At 50.3% G+C, this 18,516-nt stretch overlaps 2 protein-coding genes across 8 annotated transcripts in view; one reads left to right on the forward strand and one right to left on the reverse strand.

The window, feature by feature from the left end:
• LOC114002918 (serine/threonine-protein kinase PAK 6) overlaps positions 1 to 5,421 on the forward strand; it is a 38,038-nt gene extending 32,617 nt beyond the window's left edge. For all 6 annotated transcript variants that reach the window (XM_039386095.1, XM_039386097.1, XM_039386098.1 and 3 more), the window contains 4 exons: positions 210 to 336; positions 527 to 652; positions 1,322 to 1,456; positions 3,355 to 5,421. In XM_039386095.1, the coding sequence (XP_039242029.1) occupies positions 210 to 336; positions 527 to 652; positions 1,322 to 1,456; positions 3,355 to 3,522 (556 nt within the window). In that variant the 3' untranslated portion in view covers positions 3,523 to 5,421. The remainder of the gene's footprint in view (positions 1 to 209; positions 337 to 526; positions 653 to 1,321; positions 1,457 to 3,354) is intronic.
• Positions 5,422 to 7,832: 2,411 nt separating this feature from the next.
• The window catches only part of PLCB2 (phospholipase C beta 2), a 50,875-nt gene continuing 40,191 nt past the window's right edge, over positions 7,833 to 18,516 (reverse strand). For both annotated transcript variants that reach the window (XM_027749322.2, XM_027749321.2), the window contains 2 exons: positions 9,092 to 9,178; positions 7,833 to 8,719 (listed from right to left, as the gene is read on the reverse strand). In XM_027749322.2, the coding sequence (XP_027605123.2) occupies positions 8,450 to 8,719; positions 9,092 to 9,178 (357 nt within the window). In that variant the 3' untranslated portion in view covers positions 7,833 to 8,449. The remainder of the gene's footprint in view (positions 8,720 to 9,091; positions 9,179 to 18,516) is intronic.

The following is an 18,516-nucleotide window of genomic DNA, read 5'->3' on the forward strand; positions in this document are numbered from 1 at the left end:
TTCTCTGTATTAAACCTACAAAAACTTAAAGTTGCCAGCCATCAAGTCAAAGCTGTTTTTCACCAGCAGCAGACATAGAAGAGTGGTGAAGGTGAGATAGTAAAGGCCATAGGGAACCAAATACCTGTGATTTAACTTGAGAATTGCACCGTGCCCTTGTGGCCGAGCCCTGTCCCTGCCCAGCTGAGCTCCCCTGTCCCTGATTGCAGGCTGAACGAGGAGCAGATTGCCACGGTGTGTGAGTCGGTGCTGCAGGCTCTGTCCTACCTCCATGCCCAGGGGGTCATTCACCGGGACATCAAGAGTGACTCCATCCTTCTCACGCTGGATGGCAGGGTATGTGTCCTCAGACAGACTGTTTCCTGTCCTCTGCTGCTGCAGCCTTCCTCTCTTGCTTCCTTTCTGTTCCCAATCCCTTGTTTGCAGCTCATCCTCTTACTCCCTTTGATGTCTTTTTTTCTGTGCTGTTTCCCTCTGTGTTGTCTAAGGTTGATTTCTAAGGTTGGTTGCTTTTCTCTTTGTACAGGTCAAACTCTCAGATTTTGGCTTCTGTGCTCAGATCAGTAAAGATGTACCCAAGAGAAAGTCCCTGGTGGGTACTCCCTACTGGATGGCTCCAGAAGTCATTGCCAGGATACCATACACCACCGAGGTAAGGGACACCCCCCTAATATCAGGAGAGGGAGCAAATAATATTCTCAAGTGTCACAGGAAAATAACTATTGGCTTTTCTAGGAAGAGCCTCTAGACTCTATTTAAAACAAAGCCAAGCATGACTACAGATTTGATTGTGATGATGGCAATATTTTCAAAGTCAGTAGAAAAATAGATTGTTCTGCTTCCAGGAAAGAGGCATAAACTTATTCTATTCTTACACCTGAAGCTTGGCCTAGATTTATACCAGCTGTGGACAGATGGGAGCAAGGAGCAGCCTGTGACACGATAGAGATCAGTAAATGGGTGCCAGAAAGGGAGGGGAGGACATGTGAGCTCCGAGGGGCTCACCTCCGGGAAGGCAGGGATGGGAGCTCTGGAATTCCGGGCAGGTGGCAGCAGACTAATGAGTTTTGTTTACCAAGGAACCAGGTGTAGCACAGGCAGTTACTTGCAGACCTTTACATGTTGCAACACCACTGATCCTCAGTCCTGGGTGCAGAACTGACTTTGTTAAACTGCTGTAAGGAGCCCAAGAGCATCAAGGGGTCAGTGTTTGACTTGGTACCATTTGTCATGGGTGGAGTGTTGCAGCCTTGGTGAAAGCAACACAGCAAGGACCTGCTGCTCTGAACTGTGTGTGTTGATGTGCCATTGGCTCCCATAGGTGGATATCTGGTCCCTGGGGATCATGGTGATAGAGATGGTGGATGGAGAACCCCCCTACTTTAGTGATTCTCCAGTCCAGGCAATGAAGAGACTCCGAGACAGTCCTCCTCCCAAACTGAAGAACTTCCACAGGGTGAGAATGCTGGCAAACACTTGTACACCTGATGGTTATCACAGGGGAACATCCATATCAGCTGTTCCCAGAACAGCTGGCTGTGGAAATGGTCTTGCTAGGACGTTCCCTGGGAAGTGCTTTGGCCCCGGGCCCTCGGTGGCTGCTGCTGACAGCTGGTGGCTGTGTGGGGAATAGCGCTGACAGTGTAAGGGCACCTGGGCATAAATGGAGACTGCAAATCAGAGCTGCCTTGGCTGGACCCAGCAGTTTCCAGCTTGCTGATGTCGATAGAGTAGCTCATCTTCCAGGGAAGGAAACAGGAGGATCCTCAGGAGTTTCCAGCTTTGCGGCCTTCAGGACTGCAAAGACTGTGTTATTGTCAGAGCAGCAGAACTCAGGACACACAGGAGCTCGTGGAGACTCTGCAAGCTGCTCTGAAGATGAACTTGGCTTCATGGTTTTTTAGGAAAAAGTAGCAGTGGCATAAGAAACAGTGATCACCTTTCAGTCCCCACTTGGAGCAATCCTTTCATTCCAGGCTAAGCCTGTGAGATCAAACAGCTTCTGCAGCATCCTGAGCTACCCGGCCTTTCCAGTTAATCAGAGGATCTCCAGCTGCTAAAACTGAATTATTTAACAGAGTAGACTGCTGAACTAACATCAACAGCTGCTCTCTCCTCTTTGCCTTTGCAACACTAATTAAAATGTAATGGTCACGTTCTGGACCCAGTGCTCGCCCTCCTTGGGCAGTGTAAAGCCAGCCTGGCCTGGGTCACACCTGACTTGGTGACATGGCCCTGCTGTCTGGCTGTGACAGCCGGAGCTGATCATAGTCTTGCTCCGCTCCGCTTATCCCGGGAAGCAGACTGGCTTCCTGCAGATCTCTGGGTCGCAGGCCAGGGGCTGTCCTGCCCCACGTACTGGGGGAACTCAGCCCTCCATCCTGGTGCCAGTCCCTGACTTCCTGTGGTCAGTGACTGAAGTACTGGTGCACCAGGTTCAAGGGGTGTCACTGGGACGGTCCCTGCTGCTTTGCTAAGGCATGGGCAGAGTCCCTGCCAGGGATACAGGCTGGATCCCAGCACTCGTCCTGAGCTGGGCGATGCCTTCTACCTCCAGCGATCCCAGCAATCCCATCCAAAGGGCTCCTGAAATAAACAGTAGCTCAGTGTGAACAGGATTTCATGTTCTACTTCTAAGTGAGCCAGAGCTGGGAAAATGCCCCCAACCTAAACTGGATGTCATTAACAGCATTTAAATAAATAAATATAAGCCAAGTTCATTTTTTATTCCTTTTTAACTATGCAGAGGATTAAACCAGCAGGAGATGTGCAGGGCCTGGAAGTGGTGCTTGGGGCTGGCTACTCCAGGCTTTTACAGCTCTTCCAAAGGACAAACCTGGGAGGTCATTCAGCTCTTTGGTACCTGTTCTGCAGCTTTTTCACCTTCTTACACCAGCAGCATGAGGGTTCCAGGCTCTCAAAAACAATTTGGGAATCTTATTGAACTACTTTTTCCACAATCTGTGACCAGTAAAAGAATGAATTGAGGCACCCTTCCCACCCAAGGGATGTGCTCAGGTAGCAGGAATCTTGCTGAATTATTGAGCTGAACTGCAGAAAATAATGAAATGGGAAACAGGAGTGATCTGGATGGAAGGACACTCCAGGCAGGCTGGTCTTAATTGGCTGTGACCCATTGGAAAGAAAACAACCTGTGTAAGTGTTGTGCCTACCAGTGACAGGTTATGTCCCTAACATGAAAATGTGAGATCCATGTCACATTTCTGGGAAAACAGGGATACAGAGGGGGAAGGTGCAGGATCCCTTTAACCAAGCCCACCTGGGCAGCCTGGTGTTGCATGAGCTGTGCCTGGTGGCTTTGCAGGGTTGACTTGGTTGGTTGCTTTTTCACAGACCTCCCCAGTTCTGAGAGACTTCTTGGAAAGGATGTTGACACGGGATCCATTGGAAAGAGCAACAGCACAAGAACTTCTGGATCATCCCTTTTTGCTCCAGACAGGACTTCCAGAGTGTTTGGTGCCCCTTATCCAACAGTACAGGAAGCGCACCTCCACCTGCTGACTCTGCCTGAGGGGAAATTGTGGGGAAAAAGGAATGTTTATAAAAAAAAGAAATCTAAAAAATGAAGAGCCCAGGTGGTTTCATCCTGTGAATGGTGCTTGAAAATTGTCAGCGATGGTTTTAGAGGATGAGTGTGAATCCTGTCCGTGCATTTGCAGCCTTCTGGGGCTTCTCCTTTGCTGAAGACAATCAACACAGACTGGATCCAGGTGAGACCAAGGATAAAGCGGGTATTCCATGCCTTGGGAATCACTGCTGCTGGAGGATGGCGTTTGAAGCGGAGTCTGAAGTTGTGTATCTGAATGTCTGTGAGTTCTGCACACCTTGGCTGCTGACCACTGAACTGGAATGATGTCTCCCAGTTAGAAATGTGATCTTTGCTTCCTTCATTCTACACTGGAGTCCTGTGCTGACTCATTTTGGGGCACAGACCCCTTTAAACTGTCAAACAATGCACAAAGACTTGAATTTTTTTCCTCTGAGACTTTTTCACAGGCAATTTTAATTTCCTTGGGTTAAATGTGGACCTGGAAACCTGCCCACACTTCCCTCGGGAGTGATGTGATATGTATATATTTGTTTCTAAGTGGCTCTCTTGCATCAACAGGCTTCTCTTTTGCTGCGGAATGTGTATGGTTTAGTGGTCAATCTTGAATCCATTTCATGATTTTAAGCTTCTGGAAACCCTTGAACACAGGCCTCCAGGTGGACTCTGTGAAGACCAGGTGCTCCCACCACCAGGTCCTTGTGGTTGACAATTCACCACGTGCAAGACCTCTGGTGCTGGCTGGGGCGTGAGCAGCCTGCTCCTGGGGCTGCTTTCCAGGCGCCTTTCTTTCCCAGCTCCTTCTCCCAGGAGAGGCTGAGAAATGCTGCCCTGAGGCAGCTGTTGGGTGGCATTTTGGGGATGCTGTAGGAGACAGAATGGAAAAGTTTGAGCTGTGCTGCACATCCCAGGATTGATCTCTGTGTTCATGGGAGGTGTTTGTCCAACCTCCATCTCCCTGCAGGACGTGGGGAGACACCTCTGCTGTCTGGCTGTCGGTCTGCCCTTCCCCACCAGCCCTTGGCATCTGAAAGGTTTCTGGTTGTCTAAACAGCTCTTTGAGTTCTTTTAACATAGTTTTAGGTATTTTGTGTGCTACACTCTCTGGTCAGTGAGATCCTCAAGGTAATTGGACTCTAGGTCAGGATTAACATTGTACAGTGACGGTGTGTGGTGTTGTGAGGTCTCAAGAATATGCTTTTGCATGTGGAACTGGGATTTTGTTTTGAAACTCCACATGCAAATGTACTGGAATTTAAGTTATTCTCGGGACAGTCCTTCTGTGCCAGAAACTAACCTCAGAATTGCATTTTCTTCAGAAGATGTTCATAATCTCTGTCCTCTGCTATTTGCTCCAGTTACAGATCCTGCTTCAAAATTGAAGCCACAGTTGATTACTTGAAGTAATTTGGGACGGAATTGATCTGCACTGATGCCATCACAGGGTGGGCACCCAGTCTGTGGAACGTGTAGGTTGGCTCTGTATCTGTGGGGAGGGAACACCTGGTGAGGGTGGCTCACCCCCTTGTCTCAGACACCTGCTGAAGGATGAAATCACTCTCTCCCTCACCTGTGGCAGGTAGAGGGGTCACAGGGGGTTTGCCTAGACTGGATGTCGAAGTTTGGGGCTGATGGAGTTGATTGAAATTAATTCATTTAGCTCCTCCTTAGCTGCACTGGAAAGTTTTTGACTTAAAATGTTTATGTATTTCAGATATATTACTTTTTTTTTAATGCAAAAGAGCAGGGCTTGGAAAAGATTTATAATTTGAAACAAACACTCCTGCTGGTCTGTAGTTGTGAATCCTTTGCACTTGTGTTTTAAATTAAAGTAGATCTTGATTTATTCATAAGGCTGTTGCGGTGCTGAGATGCTTCACAATGTGTCTGTAGTTCAGAGTTGGGAGTGTGAACCTTAGAGTCTGGTCTTACTTCCCTGTTCTGTGGCTACATAGCTTTTAAAGCAAGAGGAGAGTGGGGCAGGAGCCTGGATCCTGAAACAAACGTTTCTTGGAGACAGGTATGACAGGTTTAACATTCAACACCATTTTTGTACTGCAGCCTAAGTCTGCCTAAACACAGTGAGGGAAGGCCCTGGAAAAATTGCATTCAAGTATCTTATAAAATTTTAAACCCTCATGACCATATTTGAGGGATGCAGAAAGCAATTCCTGCTGCTTGTGTTTCTCTCTTTGCAGTTCATGCACGGCACATCACCAGTTAACTGCTCCATTACTTAGATGAGTGTGGAATCAAACATAAATCCTAAGATAAACTTAGATTAGCTGAAAGACTGAAGCTCCATCTCCAGGGCCGACAGCTCCTTCCCCAGGAACCAGGCAGGAGCATGAGGATCCAGAGCAGGTTTGGAATTTGCATTGCAGTAGTATTCAGGTCAGGATTTCTCGTGTGCTAAGTGAGATCTGAGTATACAACAACGTGTGGCCTCTTCTCTGAGGAGCCCAGAGCCTACTCAGTGGGTAATTATGCTTGGAGATGTTGTTTTCTCTATCTTTCCCTACGAGGTTACACTTGTGTCTCGGGGTTTGCTGTTGTTTTGTGTCATGTTTTCCCTGAATCCTCTCCTTTTATTTTCCCTCTTGTCAGCTTTGCTCATGTCGAGCCTTTTCCATGCTGCCACAGTCCTGGCAATCAGCTTCCAGGAGGCCTTTGAAGATGGTGGGTGGGATTTATAGGAACAATTTGCTGAATCAAACGGGTGCTCTGGGAGTGCTGTCAGGTCCCAGCTGCACTGGTTTATGTATAATGGTGCCTGTCCCCCTCAGACAGGCCTCTGCTGTTGGATGCAGCACCTTGTTATCCTGGGACAAATCTTTCTCTGGAGGCCCCTCTGTTTTAACCTGTGGTTACAGATGGACCCTGGGTCAAATGAGGCTCCCAAATTTGAGTCTGGTGAGGAGAACCCCATCCTTGCCCCTGCAGCCTGCAGAAAGCTTTTGGCTGTGCCTTGGGTCCTGGGGATAAATAGGCATAACAGCAAGTAATAATCTTGATAATCTTGACCACGTGGGTTATGTGTGAGGCAGGAAGGGTGTCTCTAAAATACAAGAGCTACTGTGCAGTAATTCCTTGTGTAAGTGCAATGGGCATATCAGAACTGTCTCCGTTCTGGAGGCAAAAGATAATTTGGATCCTGCATGTACAGTGTCTCCTGTTGGTATCCCTTGCTGGAGTTGGAGTCCTCTGCTTAGGAATCCCCATTATCTAATTTTTTACTATTATAGTACAAAGGTTGGACTAATATAAATATTTTGGGCCAGAGAATTTAGTGGTAGAGAACAAGACCTAGAATGTGGCACTTCAAAGGTGAAAACATGGAGAGAAGGTGAGATGTGCCTAAATGTTCTGTCAGACCAGTCTTAGTTACCACTGAATCTGGGTTCTGTAACAGCCTCAGGAGTGACCTGTCTGACCCAACCACCACATCACTCCGTGCTCAGCAGGTAAGCAAAACCACGGCAGGGCTGCACGTGAAGGAATCCTCGAGGATGTCTAAATTCCATGGCATGTAGTAGTGCTGGAAGATGAGGTGGCCCCTCTCCTCTGCAGCCCGTGAGTAACCAAACCGGGGTGTGAGTGAGCTGTGCTGCTGGGGGGTGCATGGACACATGGACGCACACTGATGGACGCACATTGATGGACGCACACTGATGGACGCACACTGATGGACACACTGACACACAAATGGACACATGGACACACTGAGACACACATGCAGACACATGGACACTGACTGGCACATGGACAGACACACTGACAGATGCACAGACAGACACACGGACACGCATAGGACACGCACACAGGCAGGCACACTGACACACGCTGATGGACACATGGACATACAGAGACGTCCTGACAGGGACACGGACACACACACTGACAGGGACGGGACATGGACACGGATACATGGACATGCACTGACAGGCACAGGGACACACTGACGCACACACGGACACACACTGATGGACACACTGACGGACACATGGACACACACTGACGGACACGGACACACAGACCCGGATACATACACGCATGCACATGGACATGGACAAACATGCAGACAGACACACTGACAGACTGACGGACACATGGACATACAGACATGCACACTGACAGACACACGGACACACACACTGACAGAGCCACAGACACACACCCGCACAAGGCCATGGACAGACACGAGCGCACAGGGACACACGGTGCTCCCACCCCACTACCTGTGGTTAAATAACAAGGGATCTCATTTGTTAGGAAATGCAGTGGTTTATTGTTTCAGAAAATAAATAAGTCAGAAATGTCCAGTCCATCCCTCCAGTCCTCTGGTAACACTGCAGGGCAGCTGTGGGCTCTTGTAGGATGTCAGGCCAGGCTTGGAACATCCTGTCTCAGACCTGCTTGAGCTCGGCTTTGTTTTCATAGCAGCACTTTTCATGTCTGTTATTGCAGCATCAGGTGTAACTGTGCTCCTGCAGCACCCCCTCTGCTGTGGGGGTGTGTGACTGAGCCCAGTTCCCACCCCCATCCCTGCTACTGTAACACCTGGTGTGAATGCCAAGGAAATATTCCTGGAGCTGCTGCTGTGATGCCAACCCGGAGCTGGTCTGCAGGCACAGGCCCCTTCCCACTGCTGACATAGCTCAGAGCTCAGGCTGGGGGACACGGAGGGGAGCGCTCTGGAGGGTGAGCTCTCCAGACAACTTCCCAATACCTGGGATAAAAACGTTAAGTGCTTTGCTGAAGGATTTCAGGAGCTCCCTGAGTGGAAAGGGAGGGATAGCAGTACTTTGGGAAGCTGGTATTTAACTTCACCATTTACTTCCACAGCTCTTCCTGCAATGAACAGTAAGGAAGGGACTTGTCTCAGAACACACTCTCTTCAATCTCCACATCCGTTCCTGCTCCCGGGAGCTCAGGCATGGCCAGTGTAAGCCTGGACACCTCCGCCACTGGGACGTTTGCTTCCACTTGGTCTGGAGAGCCTTGTTCTCCCTCAGGAACGCTCTGACCTGCTTGCCCAGTCTGTGGCTCTGCAGGAAAGCCGGCTTTGGTGTAGTTCTTCACCATCTCCTGCACCTCCACGTTCAGAGCTCTCACCTTCTCCTCATACTCTGCCAGTGCCTGCTGCTGGAGCTGCGGATGGAGACTTGTGTCATTCCCACACACTGGAGCTCTGGGATGAGCCACGGCTGCTTTGGGGGGCCATGTGGGCCCCTCATGCACTTGCTCAGTGCCCGAGGGCTGTGTGCTGGGGTGGGGGGGCTGAGGGTGGAATAAAGATGGATCTCTGGGGATTGGGTGCTGGGTGGGGGGGCTGAGGGGGCAATAAAGGTGGATCCCTGGGGATTGGGTGCTGGGTGGGGGGGCTGAGGGTGGAATAAAGATGGATCCCTGGGGATTGGGTGCTGGGGGTGGGGGCTGAGGGGGCAATAAAGGTGGATCCCTGGGGGGTTGGACTCGCTGTGCTATGGAACAGCCCTGACCTGGAGCCTTGTAAGGCCTTACCTGGCTTTCCATCTCCTTGATGGATCGCAGGCGCTCCGCCTGCTTCTCCTCCAGTTTCTGCTGGAGCCGGCGCGTCCTCTCCGTCACCTTTAAACACAATCCAGTGACCCCCTCAGGTTCCAGTTCAACACCCTGGGCCTGGGGCAGCCCGAGCTGAGCCCAGCGAGGCCCAGCCCAGAGCGTGTCCAGCTCTGACACAGCTGGAGCCAGCCAGGGACACCGGGACAGCCGGCACAGGTGAGGGAGTGCGGACACCGGGATGTGGGCACAGAGAGACAGGGACACACAGACAGAGACACAAATGGACCTGTGGACAGATGGACACACACCGGACACACACAGAGACAAATGGACATGCTGATAGATGGATGGACACATAAACACACAAACAGATGGACAGACAGACAGACACAGGGACAGACAGATGGAAACAGGGACAGACAAAGGGACACACTGACAGATGGGCGGACACAGAGATGGACACACAGCTGGACAGACACAGGGACAGACAGATGGACAGACAGAAATACAGACACAGGGACAGACACATGGACAGACAGAGGGACAGACAGACAAATGGATTGCCAGACAGATGGACACAGGGACAGATGGACTGACAGATGGAAACACAGCCAGACAGCTGGACACACAGATGGATGGATGAACAGACAGATGGACAGACATACAGACAAAAGGACAGACAGATGGACACACGGGAAGACAGACAGACACTTGGACAGACAGAGACATGGACACAGGGACAGACAGATGGACAAACTGACAGGGAAACACAGACAGACAGATGGATGAACAGACAGAGAGGGACAGACAGACAAATGGATTGACGGACAGAGGGACACAGGGATGGACAGATGGAGACTTGGACAGACAGATGGACACAGAGACAGACAGATATGTGGACAGACGGATGGAAACAGACACACAGACGGACAGACAGACAAACAGATGGATGAACAGACAGACAGAGACAGACAGATGGACACAGGGACAGACAGACATACAGAGAAACAGACATGAACAGACAAATGGACAGAGGGACAGACAGACAAATGGATTGATAGAGGGACACATGGACAAATGGACAGATGGAAACACAGACACAGGAATGGACAGATGGATGGATGGACACCCAGATGGACAGACAGCTTGACACAGAGAGACGGACACAGATGGACATGGGGACAGACAGGCAGACTGACAGACAGGCAGATGGAAAAACGGACAGACAGACAAAAGGACTGACTGACGGACACATGGACAGACAGACGGACAGACAGACAGAAACACAGACAGCTGGACACAGGGACAGACTGTAGACAAAGGCACAGACAGATAGACAGACGGACAAATGGACAGACAGATGGACACAGGGACAGATAGATGGAGACTTGGACAGACAGACAGACACACAGACTGATAGCTGGGCAAATGGACAGACAGATAGACACAGGGACAGACAGATGAACAGACAAATGGACAGACGGACGCAGGGATGGAGACATGGACAGACAGACAAACAGACACACTGACAGATGGACACAAGGACAGATGGATAGTTGGAAACACGGAGAGACGGACACAGGGACAGACAGACGGAAATATGGAGAGATGGACACATGGACAGACAGACACAGGGACGGACACACAGACGGACAGACAGATGGATTGACAGAGGGAAACACGGACAGACAGACACAGAGAGAGACACACGGACAGATGGACAGACACAGGGACAGACAGACAAATGGACAGACAAACTGACATACTGACAGATGGACAGAAAGACGGAAACACGGACAGACTGACACAGGGACAAAGAGATGGACACAGGGACAGACAGACGGAAACACAGACAGATGGACGGACAGATGGAAATACGGACAGACAGATGGACACAGAACAGACAGACGCAGGGACAGACGGATGGACATATGGACAGACAGACACAGGGACAGACAGACAGACAAATGGACACACAGATGGATGTAGGGACAGACAGGCAGACTGACAGATGGAAACATGGACAGACGGCTGGACAAACGGACAGACAGACAAATGGACAGACAGATGGACACAGGGACAGACAGATGTAGACTTGGACAGACAGATAGTCACATGGACGGACGGACGGACACAGGGACAGACAGAAGGGCAAACAGACAGACGTACAAACAGACCGACAGGGACAGACAGACAAATGGATTGATAGACAGATGGACATAGGGACAGATGAACAGACAGACAGACAGGTTGACACAGGGATGGACAGACTGACAGACGGAAATATGGCCAGACAGCTGGACACACAGACGGATGGATGAACAGACAGACAAATGGACTGACAGACTGATGGAAACATGGACAGACGGATGGAAACAGGGACAGACAGACGGACACAGGGACAGACAGAGAGAAGGACGGACAGACAGACAGAGAAACGGACACACAGACAAACAGATGGATGAACAGACAAACGGACAGACACGCAGACACAGGGACAGAGAGATGGACACACAGAACGACAGATGGAAACAGGGACAGACAAATGGACAGAGAGATATATGGAGAAACAGACAGATGAACAGACAAATGGACAGAGAGATAGGCACAGGGCCAGACAGACAAACGGACTGACAGACAGAGGGACACACGGACAGATGGACACACGGATGGACAGATGGATGGATGGACAGACAGCTGGACACAGAAAAATGAACACAGATGGACATAGGGACAGACAGGCAGACTGACAGACGGACACACAGACAGACAGACACATGAACAGACAAACGGACGGACACATGGAGACATGGACAGACAGACACGGGGACGGACACATGGACAGATGGACAGACACAGTGACAGACAGACACACGGACAGACGAACAGACAGACACAGGGACAGACAGATGGACACAGAACTGACAGATGGACACAGGGACAGATGGACAGACAGACGGAAACACAGACTGACACAGGGACAGAGAGATGGAAACAGGGACAGACAGATGGACACAGAACAGACAGACACAGGGACAGACATTGATGGACAGACGGACTAAGGGACGGACATACGGACGGATGGACAGATAGACAGACAAATGGACACACAGATGGACGTAGGGACAGACAGGCAGACTGACAGATGGAAACATGGACAGATAGCTGGACACACGGACAGACAGACAAACAGAGGGACACAGGGACAGATGGACACAGGGACAGACAGATGGACAGACTGACAAACGGACAGACAGATGGACACAGGGATGGACAGACTAACAGACGGAAATACGGACAGACAGATGGACGGACAGACAAACGGACAGACAGACACATGGACAGACAGACGGACACAGGGACAGACAGATGGAGACTTGGACAGGCAGACAGACAGACGGAAACACAGACAGACAGCTGGACACACGGACAGACAGACAAAGGAACAGACAGAGGGACAGACAGACAAACAGATGGCCACACGGACAGACAGAGACATGAACAAACAAATGGATGGACAGATGGACACAGGGACAGACAGACGGAAAAACAGACAGACACACGGACAGATAGACAAATGGACTGACAGACAGAAACATGGACAGACAGACAGACACATGGACAGACAGATGGACACAGGGACAGACAGACGGGAACACAGACGGCTAGCTGGACACACGGACAGACGGACGGAAACGGACAGACAAACAGACACACTGACAGATGGACAGACAGAAACACAGACAGACAGACAGGGATGGACAGATGGATGCAGGGACAGAGAGACGGAGACTTGGACAGATGGACAAACTGACAGAGGGAAACACAGACACAGACGGATGAACAGAGAAATGGACAGACACAGGGACAGACAGACAAATGGATTGACAGACAGAGGGACACATGGACAGACAGACAGATGGACATGGGGACGGACAGACGGAGAAATGGAAAGACAGACTGACAGACAAACTGATGGACAGAGAGACAGACAGATGGACACAGGTGCCAATGGACAGACAGACACACAGACACACGGGCAGACAGACAGAGGGACAGACAGACAAACTGACACACTGACAGATGGACGGACAGGCAAACAGACCGACTGACAGACAGACAAATGGACAGACAGATGGACACAGAGACAGAGAGATGGAGACTTGGACAGATGGATGGAAACAGGGACGGACAGACAAATACAGACAGACAGACGGAGAAACAGACGGACACACGGACAAACAGATGGATGAACAGACAAATGGACAGACAGATGGACCGACAGATGGAAACACAGACAGGCGGATGGAAAAACAGACAAAGAGACACGGACAGACAGACAAATGGACTGACAGATGGAAACACGGACAGACAGACGGACACAGGGACAGACAGATGGAGAAACAGATGGATACACGGACAAATAGATGATGCATAGACAAACAGACAGACAGACAGACACAGGGAGGAGACATGGACAGACGGAAAGACAGACACAGGGACAGACAGATGGACACACAGAAAGACAGATGGAAACAGGGACAGACAAATGGACACGCTGACAGATGGACAGAGAGATGGACACAGGGACAGACAGACGGACGGATTGACAGACAGAGGGACACAGACAGATGGACAGATGGAAACAGACAGACGGACACATGCATTAACAGAAAGATGGACACAGGGACAGACAGATGGACAAACAGATGGACACGTGGACAGACAGACACAGGGATGGACAGACAGCTGGACACAGAGAGACGGACACACAGATGGACATAGGGACAGACAGGCAGACTGACAGACGGACACATGGACAGACACAAGGACAGACAGATGGACAGACAGATGGACACAGAGACAGACAGATGGACGGACTGACAGACAGACACAGGGACGGACACATGGACAGAGAGATGGACACACAGACAGACAGATGGACACAGGTACAGATAGACAGACAGATGGAAACACGGACAGACAGACACAGGGACAGACAGACAGACAGACCGAGAGACAGACGGACAAATGGACGGACAGAGGGACACAGGGACAGAGGGACAGAAACATGGACAGACAGACAAATGGACAGACAAACGGACACATGGACAGACAGATGGAAACAGGGACAGACAGACAGAAAAACAGATGGACACGCGGACAGACACAGAGACAGACACATGGACAGATGGACAGACACAGGACAGACAGACAAACTGACACACTGACGGATGGACACACAACTGACAGACACAGGGACAGACAGACAAACAGACAGACAGACAAATGGACAAATGGACAGACAGATGGAGACTTGGACAGACAGACGGACACATAGACAAATGGACAGACTTGCAGACAGACAGAAACACGGCCAGACAGACGGACAGACAGATGGAAACAGGGACAGACAAAGAGACACACTGACAGATGGACGGACAGACAGACAGATGGACACATGGACAGACAGACGGATGGATGGACATACAGATGGGTAGACACGCAGATAGACGGACAAATGGAGTGACAGACAGACAGAAACATGGACAGATGGACACACAGGCAGACAGACAAATGGACAGACTGACAGAAATATGGACGGACCGACAGACACAGGGACAGACAGCTGGACATATGGACAGACAGACAGACATAGGGACAGAGGCAGACAGATGGACAGACAGACTGGCAGACAGATGGACAAATGGACAGACGGATGGAGACTTGGACAGACAGACGGACAGACAGATGGAAACACAGACAGACAGACAGGGATGGACAGATGGATGCAGGGACAGAGAGACGGAGACTTGGACAGATGGACAAACTGACAGAGGGAAACACAGACAGACGGATGAACAGAGAAATGGACAGACAGACAAATGGATTGACAGACAGAGGGACACATGGACACATGGACAGACAGACAGATGGACACAGGGACGGACAGACGGAGAAACGGAAAGACAGACCAACATACAAACTGATGGACAGAGAGACAGACAGATGGACACAGGTGCCGATGGACAGACAGACACGCAGACACACGGACAGACAGACAGAGGGACAGATGGACAGATAGAGGGACAGACAGATGGAAAGAGATACAGACACATGAACAGACACACAGGGACAGACAGATGGACAGACTTGGACAGACAGAAACACAGACAGACAAACAGATGGACACATGGGCAGACAGACAGATGAATAGAACAGAGGGACAGACAAATGGACTGACAGACAGAAACATAGACACACAGACAGAGAGACGGACAGATGGATGGACACAAGGACAGACAGACAAACTGACACACTGACAGATGGACAGACAGACAGACATACGGACACAGAACCATCAGATGGACACAGGGATGGACAGATGGACAGACAGACAAACAGACCAACCGACAGACCAACCGACAGACGGACAAATGGACAGACAGATGGACACAGAGACGGAGACTTGGACAGACAGATGGAAATACGGACAGATGGACGGAGAAACAGATGGACACACGGACAAACAGACGGATGAACAGACAAACGGACAGACAGATGGACACAGGGACAGACACATGGAGATGTGGACAGACAGATGGAAACACAGACAGCTAGCTGGACACATGGACAGATGTATGGAAACAGGGACAGACAAATGGACACACAGACAGATGGACAGAGATGGACACAGGGACAGACAGATGGACGGACTGACAGACAGAGGGACACACGGACAGACGGACACACGGATGGACAGAAAAACGGACACAGGGAAAGACAGATGGACACATGGACAGACAGGGATGGACAGATGGATGGATGGACACACAGACGGACAGACAGCTGGACACAGAGAGATGGACACACAGATGGATTTAGGGACAGATAGGCAGACTGACAGATGGACACACGGACAGACACAGGGACAGACAGATGGACAGACAGAAAAACAGACAGACACATGAACAGACAAATGAACAGACAGAGGGACACAGGGACAGACAGATGGATGGACTGACAGACAGAAACACATAAATACACAGGGATGGACACACGGACAGACGGATGGACACAGGTACAGATAGACAGACAGATGGAAACACGGACAGACAGACACAGGGACAGACAGACAAACAGACAGACCAAGAGACAGACGGACAAATGGACGGACAGAGGGACAGACTGACAGAAACATGGACAGACAGACAAATGGACAGACAGATGGAGACAGGGACAGACAGATGGAGACAGGGACAGACAGATGGAGACTTGGACAGACAAACGGACACATGGACAGACAGATGGAAACAGGGACAGACAGATGGAAAAATAGATGGACACGCGGACAGACAGACAGACAGATGGACGCAGACAGACACAGGGACAGACAGACAAACTGACACACTGACAGATGGATGGACACACAACTGACAGACACAGGGACAGACAGACAAAGACAGACCGACAGACAGATGGACAAATGGACAGACAGATGGAGACTTGGACAGACAGACGGACACATAGACAAATGGACGGACAGACAGATGGACACACAGACAGATGGACACATGGACAGACAGACGGATGGACGGACATACAGATGGGTGGACACACAGACAGATGGACAAATGGAATGACAGACAGACAGAAATATGGATGGACCGACCGACACAGGGACAGACAGTTGGACACATGGACAGACAGACAGACATAGGGACAGATGGAGAAACAGAGGGACACACAGACAAACAGATGGATGAACAAACTGACAGACACACGTACAGATGGACAGACAGATGGACACATGGACAGACAGAGGGACACACAGACAGACAGACAGACATAGGGACAGACAGCCAGAGGGATACGCGGAGACAGACACAGGGACAGACAGACATAGGGACAGACACACAGACAGAGAAACAGAGAGACAGATGGACACATGGACTGGACAGAGAAGCAGATGGACACACAGACAAACGGACAGAGGGATGGACACATGTACAGATAGACAGAAACATGGATGGACAGAGGGACACAGGGACAGACGGACGTATGGATGGATGGACACACAGAAACATGGACAGACAGACAGGCTGACGGAAACACGGACAGACAGATACATGGACAGACGGACAGACAGATGGCCACACGGACAAAGAGAGAGATGGATGGACACAGGGACAGACAGATGGAGACTTGGACAGACAGACAGACGGACAGAAAGACGGATGAATAAGCAAACGGACAGACAGACAAATGGACTGACAGACAGACGGAAACACGGACAGACAGACACAGGGACAGACAGACGGAAACACAGACAGACAGCTGGACACATGGATAGACAGATGGACAGACGAACACAGGGACAGACAGATGGACAGACAGACGGAAAAACAGACGGATGAACAGACAGACAGACAGACAGATGGACACAGAGATGGACAGACAGACATATGAACAGAGACAGACAGATGAACATGTGGACAGACTGACAGACACAGGGATGGATGCATAGACGGACATACAGACAGAGAAATGGAGAGACAGACAGACAGACACACAGAGGGACAGAGAGACGGATGGACAGACAGCCAGACACAGGGACAGCCAGACACACAGACAGACAGACCTACAGATGGACAGACAGACAGATACAGGGACAGACAAATGGACAAATGGACAGACAGACAGATGACCACAGGGTCAGACAGAAGGACAAATGGACAGATGGACACACAGATGGACACAGGGACAGAGAAATGGACACATGGACAGACAGACGGACAGACACACACATGGACACACAGACACACGGACAGACAGACACTCGGACACACAAACAAACGGACACAGACACACAGACACAGCAACAGATGGACACATGGACAGACACACATGGACTCAGGGACACACAGGGAGCTGCATGGACAGACACACAGACAAACAGACACATGGACTCACACATGGACAGACAGAGGGACTGACACACAGACACAGACAAACTGACACGCAGACAGACACATGGACACACGGACAAACAGCCACGCAGACACACGGACAGAGAAATGGACACATGGACAGACGCACAGAGAGACAGACACACGGATACACGGACAGATACACAGACACAGGGACAGATACACAGACACAGGGACAGGCAGATGGACACATGGATAGACAGACGGACACAGGGAGAGACAGACAGACATAGGGACAGACAGACACAGGGATGGACACACAGACAGATGGACACACAGACAGACAAATGGAAAGACAGACACACAGACAGACAGATGGACAGACAAACATACAGGCAGATGGACACATGGACAGAAGAACAGACAGACACAGAGACAGATGAACAAATGGACAGACAGATGGACACAGGGTCA

Source organism: Pipra filicauda, unplaced genomic scaffold (genome assembly GCF_003945595.2).
Source record: "Pipra filicauda isolate LSUMZ 115617 unplaced genomic scaffold, ASM394559v2 scaffold463_size517996_pilon, whole genome shotgun sequence".
Taxonomy (NCBI): Eukaryota; Metazoa; Chordata; class Aves; order Passeriformes; family Pipridae; genus Pipra; species Pipra filicauda.